Source organism: Hakea prostrata, chromosome 6 (genome assembly GCF_041222555.1).
Source record: "Hakea prostrata isolate BN-2017 chromosome 6, UWA_Hpros_2, whole genome shotgun sequence".
NCBI classification, from domain to species: Eukaryota; Viridiplantae; Streptophyta; class Magnoliopsida; order Proteales; family Proteaceae; genus Hakea; species Hakea prostrata.
In genome coordinates, this window is record NC_142605.1 from 14,293,119 (window position 1) to 14,306,814 (window position 13,696).

Below are 13,696 nucleotides of genomic sequence, written 5' to 3' on the forward strand. Positions count from 1 at the left end.
TGGAGATTGAATGCTTGGCTTTTGGAAGATGAATGCTTGCTTGAAATTGATTGAAGACTCGAATGCTTGAAACATAGAAGCCTCAATAAACAAGCATAGGGTCCCCCTCGAAGGAACCCTGCCACCTTGGCAAAACACTTAATTCATTAATCAATCCAACCTGAAAATAACTTACATGAAAAGGCTATTTATAGCATGAAAATAAAGACTGACTCAAATTGGGATCTCCTTACTAATAGGGTCCCATTACATATAGGACTGAACTTTTATCCAAATACTTAAAAGGGGAATCAAATTACTACGAGATTACAACCCTTAGATAGGAATCTCTCTAACACACTTTAGTTATCCTTTTAAGCACATGCTAATTAGATAACTTAAGACTAAAGCAACTTACTTTAAATCAAATTGGGCTCTTAAGCAACACCAAACTTGACTCAACTTATTAAACTGGACTCAACCAATATTCTGGAAAATCCTAAAATTAATTTTCAGAAATAAACGTGGGGCTAAAATGAGCAAATTACCCCCAAGTAAGAGTTCGGCCAAGTTGCGGTGATTTCTTGGAGCCATCATTGGGCCCCACTTGAGCTTTTAGCCGCTAGGGGGGTTCCTTGTGTTCACATGAGTTACCTTCTAAGTCCTAAGAAGCCAAGATGTCATGTAATCATCTGTAAGGCCAACCTACCTTTCTAGTTTATCTCTCTCAATTCCTATGTCCCTACCTACCCTTTTCCCCTGTTTTCTCTCCCCTTCTCACCCTTTTATGTATAATATCCACCGTGGTATATTCCCATTTTCTGGATGATACTCCTATCGGTTGTTTGTGCCTGTTAATCATTATTAATGCACTATGGATCCCCCTCCCCATCCCAAGAATGATGGTCACAGACTACAATGGCAAAGACATGAAATGCTGCAGAATAACAGAAAGGAAACTAATCAAATCATTCAGTTGACTTTATTTTCAGTGATAGGAAATTAGGAATCAATCATACAACGAAATGGAAACTGTGGGTAAATCAAAGAAACCATGCTACTTCATTTCAAAGGGAAAAAACTGATTTGAGGGGACAAAAACTAGTAATAGTGATCAATGGAATAACCCACTTAATGAATTGGGAAAGGTACACAAGATCCCCATCCAGACAATTGGATGAAACTTTTCAGCATAGTCCCAACCCAAGAGGCTAAAATGCCAACACATACTGACATGAAGATTCACTTTGATCACAACTTTTTGAGATAAGAAATTGAAATCAAGCATACATAAACTTGCCTCCAGTTGTTATATATGCAACTGTTCCAGAAACAACTTTCACATTGGCTGCATCATTCCCTGCTCTTGATTCAGTAATTATGGGATATTCACCAGGTCCATCCGATGCAACAACTGCATAACCATCCTGCAGTATTCAAACTTAGATATTGTCAATTTAATATATGGCTAGACTTTGTGGTTCAACTAGAAGTCCTGATAACATAGCACTAACCATCACATCAAAGATGAAATGGCTTTCCATAGAAAATGGAAAGTTTTCATACTTTTGAATCCTGCTTTGCCACAATTTTTTCCCAAGATTTTTTTCATTGGTAAACAGAGAAGAATTTTGTTCTTTATTACCACAAAAAGAGAGAACGATTTTCCCCACATTAAATTAAAACCTATAATAATCTCTTGCTCTCATAACTACAGTCAACCCACTAAAACCCCAAACCACCACCACCACCCCCCCCCAACCAAAAAAAAGAGTCAGCAACCGCAGTCCTGGAGTAATTTGTTCAGGTTAGTATTGATGCCATTGAACATGTAATGAATTGAGAAATGAGTAAGTATCAATTTTCAGATAGCAATCAACAATTGGTAACAACTTAGTTCCATAGATACTCCCTATGAAGTCTAGTAAAGCTAACGTGAGATATCCTGCAACTAAAACACTATATATGCTGCAGGAATCTCCTTAAACCCATTGCGCTCTCGTGCTCTCAGAACCAAAGGCAACCCAATAAAAGTACCCACCAGGGAGAATAAAAAAAAAACTCCCCGAGTACACATACGTGAATCAGCAAAATTAATTCGGGATTCCAGGGCAATGAGATTGAGATAAGTACGAAAAAGATTGACCATTGAATGAATTGAGAGATCAGCTTCCGCTTATATACCTTCACTGAAGCTCGATAAGGAGGTAAAGGATCAGAAGCTCGGATATCCTCTGCCAGAACTTTGCCAAGCGCTTCTTCAAGTGGCACCGTAATGGGTTCTAGGCGCTGAGCTGTGCTAAGAACAATTTTAAGCGCTTCGTTCACTGAAATCATTGCGCCACAATGCTTCGGTTTATGAGTTGAATTATTTAGATAGTAGAGAACAGGGAGAGTTCGAAGGTGAGATTTCGTGGCACCAGCCCAACAGAAAACCCAGACACTACAACTCCACTGGTGGGTTCGAAGGCTGTTTGTCGTAGTGTTGGAGTGCTGTGGCAGTCGTCTCCTCGCTTAACCGGCCAACGCCCTCACCAGACAAACGTTTTAAAAAAAGGGAAATTATCATTGCCACCCATGAGTTTACTGAATTTTCAATGCCGACCCCCAAGTTACCTACTGGATTTTTTAATTATTTATTATTATCATTTGTCATTATTATTATTATTATTATTATTATTATTATTATTATTATTATTATTATTATGGTTATGACTTATGACAATGATGGTATAATATATATATATTACTTATTTATTTATTTTAAACATATCAGTTTAGTCAACGGCTAAGGCAAGGATGAGAAAGAAAAAAGCTCTACAAGCCAAGGAATGGAGTGATGCCATTTAGCCTTGTTTGCCGCAATCTAAAGTTAACAGCCATGTGAGATCCTAATTAGCTGAACAGTACCCGAACAATCTAACTGCACCTCAATCCTATCCACCTTTGTCCATGGCATGGAGAAGACTACTTCTGATGGCCTAGGCCTCTCCCATGGTCAGTGTAGTGAATTGGGCCGATTCTGAAACTACTACGGTCACCTAGCCTTCGCTGCTCATGTATTTGTGGTGTTGTGGACCTCGGTGGAACATAACTCTCAATGGACTTGCAAATCAACTGCTTGGACAAATTCACATCCCAATAGAATGTGACTAATATCTTCCATAGGAGATGAACTGTCATATCGTCCCAGTCGGTACCCTAACTGGCATACCCGAGAGTGTGATTCACAGCCCCGAAGATCAAGTATCGAGGAAATCATTCTCCCACATATTCAATAACATAATCATAAATAGGAATTAATCAAGGTTTAATATTATAAACAAGGTTCAAAACAAGAAATGAATAAACAATATAATCAGAGTGCGGAAAATGATACCAGATATCCGAAGATATCAAAAGAAGTAGAGAGAGGCGGAAACTCCCTCCACAAATACAGTGAAACGTAGTATAAGTCTAAAAGGAATAACAACTGAAACGAAAGAAAATAAAAAAAGACAACTAAACTAAGAGTCTTCTATCCTATAGATGACATCTTCAAAATAGTGGACTTCATCAATCCAACGGAGATGTTCCAATTCCACGTTGCCTTTAATCATAGTACGAAACTTGATCAACTGAGGGATCATCAGAGTAATCTTGATGGTCGCCAACACCTTGCGTATAGTACGCTTCATCGTACTGTCCGTCATAGAAATCAGTACATGTGGGATAGTCTAACAAAACAATGTACAAAAAGGAATGAGTTTCGAAGAAACTCAGTAAGGTAGTTAATCCCTAACAACATAAATAACATGTGGCAGAATATAACAAGATGCAATGCAGTATGAAACAAATAATGTATGTATGCATCTAAACTCTATGTATGCTGGTCTCTATTGGCAAATATGCTTTAAGTCATTGCATCGTACTTCTTTGGGTAGGTCTCGCATACGGCTCCTGTTGGTAGTGGGTCCGGCATCCCTCTCGGACATTCCATGGCTGGGGGTTAAGTCAACACTCTCTCACATAACCATTTGGTATAAGTACCGGTGCATGTCAGGGTAAAAACCTAGCCCAATGCAAGTCATCTACTCAATTACATCACGCAGGTCCAGATACTTCCATTCCTCCCCTCTCGGGATCCTTTCCGGTATCCTTTCCACTAGAGTCCTAATAGTCCCAGACTACAGACTCATCAACCCTATTGGTTATCCACATATGGTAAACTGGAAGCGCTCATGTCCCTTCACGGATATAACTCACCGGTCTCGAGCACCCATGAGCCCAAGTCTAGCCATATGCAACCCTCCAATACATGGCCCCCACAATGTGATTCCCGTCCTCTCACGGGTTGGTTACCGGTCTTGAGCGCCCGTAAATCCCCATTGCTGCCACGAGTCGTTCGGTCTCAATACCCTTCCGATTTGGGTCTGATATAACAGGGACATCCTAGCCAAACACTACTAGACAGTCCTAGGTATGACAATCAATAATTCTGGAAAGCGTCGATGGGCAACCCCGAAAACATCCCATACTATTTCCAATAATGCCCAAGGACAAAAGTGTCAAAAGGACACCTCACAATCCCAAATCATACTTAATCAGACACAATATCAGATCAGACATGACATACACAATCAACATTTCATCATATACAAGAGAGTATACAGTCATGATCTAATCGTTAAACAATATAGCAATAAGCAATTCACATAAGCTTAAATAATAAAAAGAAAACATAAGCAAGTGCTACTGTTCTCACAGTAGTAAATCAGAAATATAAAGTATAACAACAGTAGGTAAACTCATAGTTTCATAAGGTAGAAACCAGAGAGTATGCGATCTATGTAATTAAAGAATAACTGTCCTTACCTTCTAACTAGTAAAGGAACTTAGGGAATCAAGTAAGACCTTGACTAAACCTGAGAAGAAAGTCTTAAACAAGTATATACAACATGTTAGGAAAGATACATAGAAGGAAAGATATCAAATCAATCAAAATAGACCAGTAATGAGGTTGCTGTACTCATTGGTCGATTGATTGGTCTACTGCCCCAGTCGACCGATGAGTCAACCAACAGAGACAATGGCCTTCAAGAATCCGAATTTGGTGGTTCAAAAGGGTACAAAATAAGGGGGAAACTACAATGGCAACATCTTAGTATATAGAGGACATCAAACCACCAATCAAATCAAGTTTCCAAGTCACAACTCAGGAACCAAAAAGTTAACCTAATTAGGTTAAATCATGGATCATGAAGAAAACACAGTATGATCAAGGATAAAGAATTAGAGGATGATAGGATACAATTCTTGTAAGGAAAACACATTAATTGGCTATTAACAGGGTCAATGACATATATCCAAGAAATTAGGGTTTTACCCTTTTTGGCTCTCATGAAAGGTTGAGATCACAGGATGAAAGGGAAGTACATTGTTGGCCAATTACAATAAGAAGAATTATAGAATATCAAATTTAGATTAGCATAAATATTTCCCATGAGGTTTCCCTCGCATGGGAGGTTACAAAAAGGTTTCCAGAAAGATCATACAAGGGTTAGGGTTTCAAGGGTTAATTCGGCTAGGGTTGAGATCATGACAATGATCAAAAATCTCAAGGAATAGAATGAGATCATGGAATAGATGGTTGCAAGAATGCAGCATCTCCTTCCTGATCTCAATCAAGAACAAGGTTGAAGAAAAGAAAAGAGATCATAAACATACCTTTGATGCAGGAGGATGAAGATCACTTGAGTTCTTGCGAGATATCAGCCAAGGATGCAGGGGAATTGATTAGAATGGAGTTCTAACTCGTTCTAGAGGCTTAGGAGGCAGATGAGGTGGAGTATCCTGAGATTAGACTTAAATAGAGTAGCCACGACCTAATTTACAAAAACAGAATCAATTAGTCGATTGATTGGTCAACTGGTCCAGTCAACCAATGAGTCGACCAATCAGAACAGCAACTTCAAAACAAGGAATTGAAGGCTCAGATCAAGTCCAAACATCAAGGGGTTTTGCACACACCTAAAGTGACATACCTAGTAGGTATAAATGCCTTCGAACCAATATAGAGAGCACTCCAAGTCCATCAACTAATCGGATCTTCAACAGGGTGCAGTTTCCATAAATGGAACACTGACATCAACACTCAAGGATTTCAATCCAGCCACCAAGTCTTCTACTGAAATGGCCCAAAGCTGACTTCTTGCCTCACTTCGGGTTGTCGGACCTACAAACAACAGGGTTTCCGGGTCAAGGTTGGGGCTGGGTTTCACATGAACACTGAGGGGAATTAGATCAACTGGGACTATTCTCTTCACCAATGCCTCGCTTGATGGTAACCCTTCAGCCCATTATCTTCACTGGAAATGCTTGAATTTTGTTAAGGTCTTGCATTTCAAAAAGACCCCATAAGTTGATTACTCCCACTGTTGTTGTAGCTACTCGCTCTCTAGTACTAAGTTGAGTTGTGCAGGGGCTTCTCAAAGGACCTCTCTTCTGGTATTGTTTCCACCTCTCAGTTCTCATACCCTAAAGGTTCGTCCTCCTCAACGAAGTGTGTTCGTCCTCCTCAACGGAGTGATATTGAAGTAAGTGTTTCCTTCTGGTAGCCATGAGAGGTGAAGCCTCAACCTCTCACAATCCTCCTCCCCTCTCACCTTCAATATTCCCCTCCTCTCCTCATCGTTCCTCTCCCACCTCCCCACCATCCCACCGTGCTCCTCTGATTTTGGATCCAGAAGAAGAGGATTGCTTAGACCAACATGCTAACCTGGTTCTGATGGGTAAAATACTGGACGGTAGACCATTTCGTCTCTAGGCCGTCACTGATGGTCTCATTAAGGCTTGGCATCTCCTTCATGGTGTTCACATGACACAGGTGTCGGAAAATTGTTTTTCATTTCAATTCAAACACAGACTGGATGTTGAAAATGTGTTGATGGGAGAACCGTGGGTTGTATCTGGAAATCTGATGGTGTTGGAACAATGGTTGGGTAGTGGAATCTGCAAATTTCAATTTACTGACATATGGATTCAAATCTATGACGTCCCTTTTAAGTTGTTAACATTAGAAATGGGTTGGAAGTTGGCTAAGCGAGTTGGGTCACCTCGAAAAGTTATGATTATCAATGGGAATGGTGGAGCTAATTGGAGGAGTTTCTTGCGGTGCCGAGTACAGATTGACATTAATCAACCTTTGCAAGCTGAAATTGAAGTCCAGCGTAGGGATGGTAGCATGATGTTGTTTCCTATTTAGTATGAAAGACTCCCATTATTCTGTGCTTTTTGTGGCTGTATTGGGCATGAAGATGTGAGATGCCAAAATCTTTTTGATGCGAAGCGTCACCATTCAAGAAACCATGGATGTTGTAATGTTAGTTCTTGTCCACAAGCACCAAAATCTTACTTGGGTACAAAACTAAGAGCCACCATTCCTTCCCTACGGCAAATAGAACAAGCTCCTACCATTTCAGAAGTAGAAGTGTTTCAAACTGAGTATCGAAGCACCGCTCAGGCACCGGAGTTGAGAGAGACGAGGGAACATCACGTCAATCAAGCACAGCAACCCACTGCACCGCAGTACCAACTATTGCCAGCTGTCAACCAGGCATTGGTTGTTAATGACAACCCTCTGCATTCAAGCACAACCCTAGCCCCCAATTCAGGTCTGTCTCTTTCCATATCCCCAACACATGCTGTCATTGACGCTTCTTAGGTCTCATCACCCCAAAATTTCAGCTGAACCCATTGATAACACTTCAAATCCTCAAGCTACGAGCCCACTTTCAATTTCCACTTAGATCCTTGAATCACTACAATAACACATATCTCAAAACCCTTCTTTACATCAAATTATGTCTCTTTTGCCCATGTTGGCCAATGTTTCAGTTAACCAGGCCCATCATAGCCCAACCCATGTTACATTTACCCAACCCATATCAAGTCATGATCTTGTTGGAACTAATAATATGTTATTTTCTAATATTCACTCAACCTCATTGGAGCCCACAACCATAGCCCATACACATTCCCAAACTCCTTCCTCAGCCCTTAATAACCAAGCCCCTGCTTCGACCTTCATCTATCATTCATCTGCCCTCTCCAGCCCTACTGGTCTTCCCTCTCCCATGACTGAGCAAGTAAACTGTCCTGCTAATTCCCCTACATATGATAGACAAGCTGATACACCCACTCGATCTCGACCTACCTTTCCTTCAAGATCTGTGAGTAGAGTCAAAAGAATAAAGCAGTCTTCCCCTGATGAAAATATGGCAATGGAATACGATGCAATTGATTCTGAAAATGAGGAACATTTTTTACTGTGCGATCCCTTGGTGGTTGGGGGTGATCATCCCCAAGGGATCCCATGAAGCTTCTGTCATGGAATTGCCAGGGTATTGGAAGCCCCCTGACAATTCCTTCATTAATGCGGCTTTCAAGGAGTATCAAGCCTGATATTGTCTATATTATGGAAACACAAAGCTCAGTTAAGAAGGTCTTTCCTTTGTGTAAGGAATTGAAGATGAACCATCAGTTCTGAGTTCTTTCTATTGGTAAAGCAGGGGGTTTAACAGTAATTTGGAATGAAGAGGTGGATCTTAAGGTGTTATATGCTGATAGCCACATAATTGACACTCATGTCTGTCCTAAATCTGAACCCAGCTTTTTCTTGACTTTTGTGTATGGTGATCCAGTCAAGAAGAAAAAGCCTGAAGTATGGAAAAGGATTGAAAATCTTGATAAGAATTGGAAGGACAATTGGGTTTGTGTTGGGGATTTCAACTCTTTCCTCCAATGGAAAGAAAAGCAAGGAGGTCTACAAAAAGATTCTGGAGATATCTACAAATTCTGGCAGTTTTTAAATGCTTGTGCATTGTCTGACATAAAATCTCAAAGACCCTTGTTTACATGGTCTAACAGAAGAAAAGGTGAAGCTAATATTAAAATTAGACTTGATCGGGTATTAGCAAATGATGCCTGGGAGCGGACATTTGATAATGCTGAAGTCAGAGTTCATGCTGCAGTTGGGTCCGATCATTCCCCAGTAAGCCTTGATACGATTGGTTTTTTTCCTAAAGGCACTAGACCGTTTAAATTTGAAGCGATGTGGCTAACACATGATCAATGCTCCTTAGTGGCCTCTCAAGCTTGGCAAATCCCAGTTTTTGGCTTAGCTGAACATATATTACAACAGAAAATTAAGAGTTGCCAACATAAATTTAAAGACTGGAATCGAAGGGTGTTTGGTAGGGTAACCAAGGAAATTGAGGAGCTGATTTGTGAACTAGAAATACTGCAAGATGCCCCACCTTCTAATTTGAATCAAGCTAGGGAGAAGGAAGTTCAAGAGAAGCTCAAAACAGCATATCTTAGTGATGAAATTTTTTGGCTTCAAAGGTCAAAACAACATTGGGCAAGAGAAGGGGATAGGAATTCTAAGTTTTTCCACAATTGTACCGTACAAAGAAAGAAGAGGAATAAGATCTTAGCTCTGAAACGATCTGATGGTTCATGGACTCACTCTCCAGGTGAGATAAAACATCTTCTCCAAGAGCAGTATAAGAATATTTTTTCCTCAGAAGTCATAGTGAAGAGGTATTGAACTTAGCTCTTTCGGCAATTACTCCTTCACTCACACTAGAAGCTAATTAACGTCTTTGTGCTATTCCATTTGAAGAGGAGATTAAAGCAGCAGTAGACACAATGGCCCCCTTGAAGGCTCCAGGACCTGATGGGCTTCCTCCAATCTTCTTCCAAAAATTCTGGAATCTGGTAAGCCATGATGTGTGCAAATTTGTTATTGAATTTTTCAATACTGGTACCATGCATTCAAATTCCAATGTTACTTACATTTTCTTGATACCCAAGGTGGACCATCCTGAAATAGTTGACCAATTTAGGCCGATTAGCCTATGTAATGTGACCACAAAAATGGTGAGTAAAATTCTGGCCACTAGGTTAAAAGGATATTTGGACACTTTGATTTTCCCTTCCCAATCTGCATTTATGCCTAAGAGACTTATATCTGATAATGTTTTGATGGCCCATGAAGCTTTTCATTATGTTAGGAGGAAAAAGAAGGGTAAAAAAGATTGATGGCCATTAAACTTGATATGAGGAAAGCTTATGATAGGATGGAATGGAGATTCATCAAGAAAGTGATGTTGGCAATGGGGTTTTCAGATAAGTGGGTGCACATGGTCATGTCTTGTATTACCATTGTTTCTTATAGCATTTTGGTCAATGGTCAGCCCCAATCTGCCTTCACACCCTCTAGGGGCATCAGGCAAGGGGACCCTCTTTCCCCCGCTATCTTCGTATTGTGTTCTCAGGCCCTTAGTGCTATGCTTCTTGAAGCTGAGAGGAGCAATTTTATTCATGGCATCAAGGTCGAAATAGGAGCTCCCCCTCTCTCTCATCTACTATTTGTTGATGATAGCCTCTTGTTCGCTGAAGTATGTATTGAAGAGATTCATAACTTGAAGGCCTGTTTGGAATTCTATTGTTTAGCCAATAGCCAAAGTATTAATCTCCATAAGTCCTCTCTCTCATTTAGTCCCAACACCCCACCTAAAATTAAGAGATGGTTTTCTCAGATTCTTAAAATTTCTTATGGAGAGGGGCCTAAAAAGTATCTTGGTTTACCAGTTGAGTTTGGGATATCCAAGAATGAGATCTGTAAAGAAATTGAAGAGAAGACTCACACAAGACTGTAGGGGTGGAAAAGTAAATTGTTGTCACATGCAGGTAAGGAAGTGATGATCAAATCTGTAGCCCTATCTAGTTTTAATTATGCGGCCTCTCATTTTAAACTTCCTGTGTCTCAATGTAAGAAACTCAAGAGTGCTATTATTCACTTCTACTAGAGTAATACTGAGGAGAAGAACAAGTTGTGCTGGGTATCTTGGGACAGGATGAGTAGATCGAAAGAAAAAGGGGGGCTGGGATTTAGGGATCCATTGATACAACATAAGGCTTTTTGGGGAAAATTGGCACGGAGGTTGTGGAGTAATCCTTTATCTTATTGGGCTAGCTTCTATAAACAGCTCTACTTCCCACATTGTAATTTTCTTGAGGCTCCTATTGGATCTAAATCCTCTTGGGCTTGGAAAGGTATTATAGAAGGAAGGAAGGTGCTTAAAAGTGGATTAATTTGGAAGATTGGCAAAGGGGATAAGGTTTGGATATGGGAGGATCAGTGGATACCGAAGACTGAAGGCTATAAGATAATTCATCAGTCTTATAGGTGTAATCAAGTGACTTGGGTTGCTGAACTCATTGACCAACAGTCTAGATCTTGGAATGAGAATCTTCTTAGAATGTTGTTTCATGAGGAAGATGTGAAGGCTATAATGAAAATTAGACTAGCATTATTCCCAAAAGATGATGTTCAGATTTGGGGACCTGCTAAAAATGGAATATATTATGTTAAAACAGCTTATCACTTTTTGTGTAATCAAGTAGATGGGTGGGGAAATCAATTAGATGGGGCTGAACTTCAACAGTCCCATATAGCTACAGCTGTGTGGAAGACTATCTGGAAAGTTAAACCCCCCCCCCCCCAAATTACAACATTTTCTTTGGAGAGCCTTATCGGGTGGGCTGGCCACTTCTGCTAATCTTAGACATCATCAAATTCAGGTGGATCCACAATGTCTTAGATGTGGAAAGGAAGGGGAGGATATTGAACATATATTGCTAGATTGCCCTTTCGCTAGAGCTGTATGGTTTTCTTCCAAGCTGGGTTTTACTGCTCCTTCATCTAATCTTTCTTTCTCTGGTTTTATTGAAGCATGGAGGACAGTGGCAGAGAACAAGCAACTTTGGGAACAGGTCTCTGGTCTAGCTAGTTTCATCTGCTGGGGATTATGGAAATCTAGGAACAACTTGCTATTTAACGGTTCAATATCTTCTCCTTTACATATTATGCAGCTAGCCTCAAGTAATCTTTCAGATTTTTTAAAGGCTAAGATGGTGTCTCAAAGAAAGCCAAATGATCTTGCTGCCCGAGCAAGTAGAGAAGCCAAGTGGTGTTCTCCACCTGAAGGGATCTTCAAATTAAATTCAGATGCAGCAGTTAAAGGTGAGAAAGGAGGATTGGGCTTTTAAATTAGAGGAACAGGTGGTTAGTTGGTAGCAGCCTCTTCTTTGCCCTATTCTTTTTACTCGCCTCTTGAAGGAGAAGCTTCAAGTATGAGGGAAGGCTTATTGCTGGCGATAAGTGAAGGTTTGGAAAGGTTGATTGTGGAAAGCGATTGTCAAGTGCTGATTAATATGTTGTTGTCCAAGTCTGCAATATCTTTTGAGGCTCAAAATGTAGTTGAAGATATTGTCCACCTCTCCTCTGGTTTTGTTTCTTGTTGTTTTACTTTTAGTTCTAGGGAATGTAACTTCATAGCTCATTCCTTAGCTAGGAGGGCAGTCACCTCAGCAGGGAGGATTGACTGGCTACATTCCATTCCTTGGCTCTCAGATATGTGTATTTCTGAGGCCTTGTGTTGTTGTTCTACTCAGTTTCTAAATGAAGTTTGGATTACCCAAAAAAAAAAAAAGAGTTGAGTTGTGCATAATAGGCCAGCTTAATTTTGAACTTTCCGTCCTTGGTTGCATCCTGGACTTGGACATCCTCAGTAGGAAATAGGCCTAGTTAAATCCTCAATTGGGTATAAAAAACAGGTCCTCTCTCGATCTTCTATTATCTTTCTCAATGAGTACAGGGAGCCCAGATAAGTTGCACTTGGGTGGGCTAGGGGATTGAATGGTGTAAGATGGGAGAGTTGGAACCCATTAGTCTCCCCAGATTACTATTTTATCTGTATGTCTAATGACACCTCAATAGTATTGAGTGAAATTACATTAGTCAAACCCCGGCCCTGAGGTTAGAAAAACCCAGTAAAATGATGATATATGCATGATAAATATTTTTTACAGACTAAACCACCCTTTGAGGTTGTGCTGTTGGCTCTATTGGGTTTTTCAATTTTCATGCTGATAGATTCCAATCCACTTCCATTTTGAACCGTACTACTCTCAACTTCTGTTTAATGTTTTTATGATTACATGCTACTATGTAGGGGTGTCAATTTGCAGCCGGAACCGTTAAAACTGAACCGGACTGACCCAAACTGATCCTTAATGGGCCGTAATTGGGCTGAGGGTGGCAGAACCCGCACCAACCCGAACCCAAACCGCCACCTGTTATAACCCGTTATATAGTTTAACATTAAATATTATTTGAATAATCATATTACCATTAGGTAGTTGATATAAACTATCTGAAAATTTAAGCATAAATTCAAAGATCAAATAGTCATTCTACTACTTGTAAAAGACAATTAGAAGGATTAAGTATGAATGTCCAATTGAATGTACAAAGTTTGTTTAAATTAAGTAAATATTTTTCTTGCATATCATAAATTATTAGCCCAAACCATTAGTCAACCCGAGTATAGACTATTAGGCCAAACCGTTAGTTAGCCCGAACCCAAACCGCACCAAACCGAAACCGGCCCGAAACCATTATTTTGCTAATGGGCCGCACCGTTGACATCCCTACTACTATGCAAAGAATATGAGGAAACCAAGTGATTTTCTACAAAGCTAAACCTGATCCCTTGAACGTTCTTTTGTTTTTGTTTTTTTTTTTTTGGTTGCCAACCCCGGTTTCCAAAGCTTTGCCTTGACTAATCCGGTGTTCGACCTAGGTCGCACACCTAGCTGTGGTGGGTGA

The 13,696-nt window shown here is 40.2% G+C and overlaps 1 protein-coding gene across 1 annotated transcript in view; it reads right to left on the minus strand.

Moving 5' to 3' along the window:
• The window catches only part of B73 (molybdopterin biosynthesis CNX1 protein / molybdenum cofactor biosynthesis enzyme CNX1 (CNX1)), a 36,538-nt gene extending 34,022 nt beyond the window's left edge, over nt 1-2,516 (minus strand). The window contains exons 1-2 of the mRNA XM_089158390.1: nt 2,164-2,516; nt 1,280-1,406 (exon numbers count right to left, since the gene is read on the minus strand). Of these exons, the coding sequence (XP_089014516.1) occupies nt 1,280-1,406; nt 2,164-2,316 (280 nt within the window). The 5' untranslated portion in view covers nt 2,317-2,516. The remainder of the gene's footprint in view (nt 1-1,279; nt 1,407-2,163) is intronic.
• Nucleotides 2,517-13,696: the final 11,180 nt, after the last annotated feature.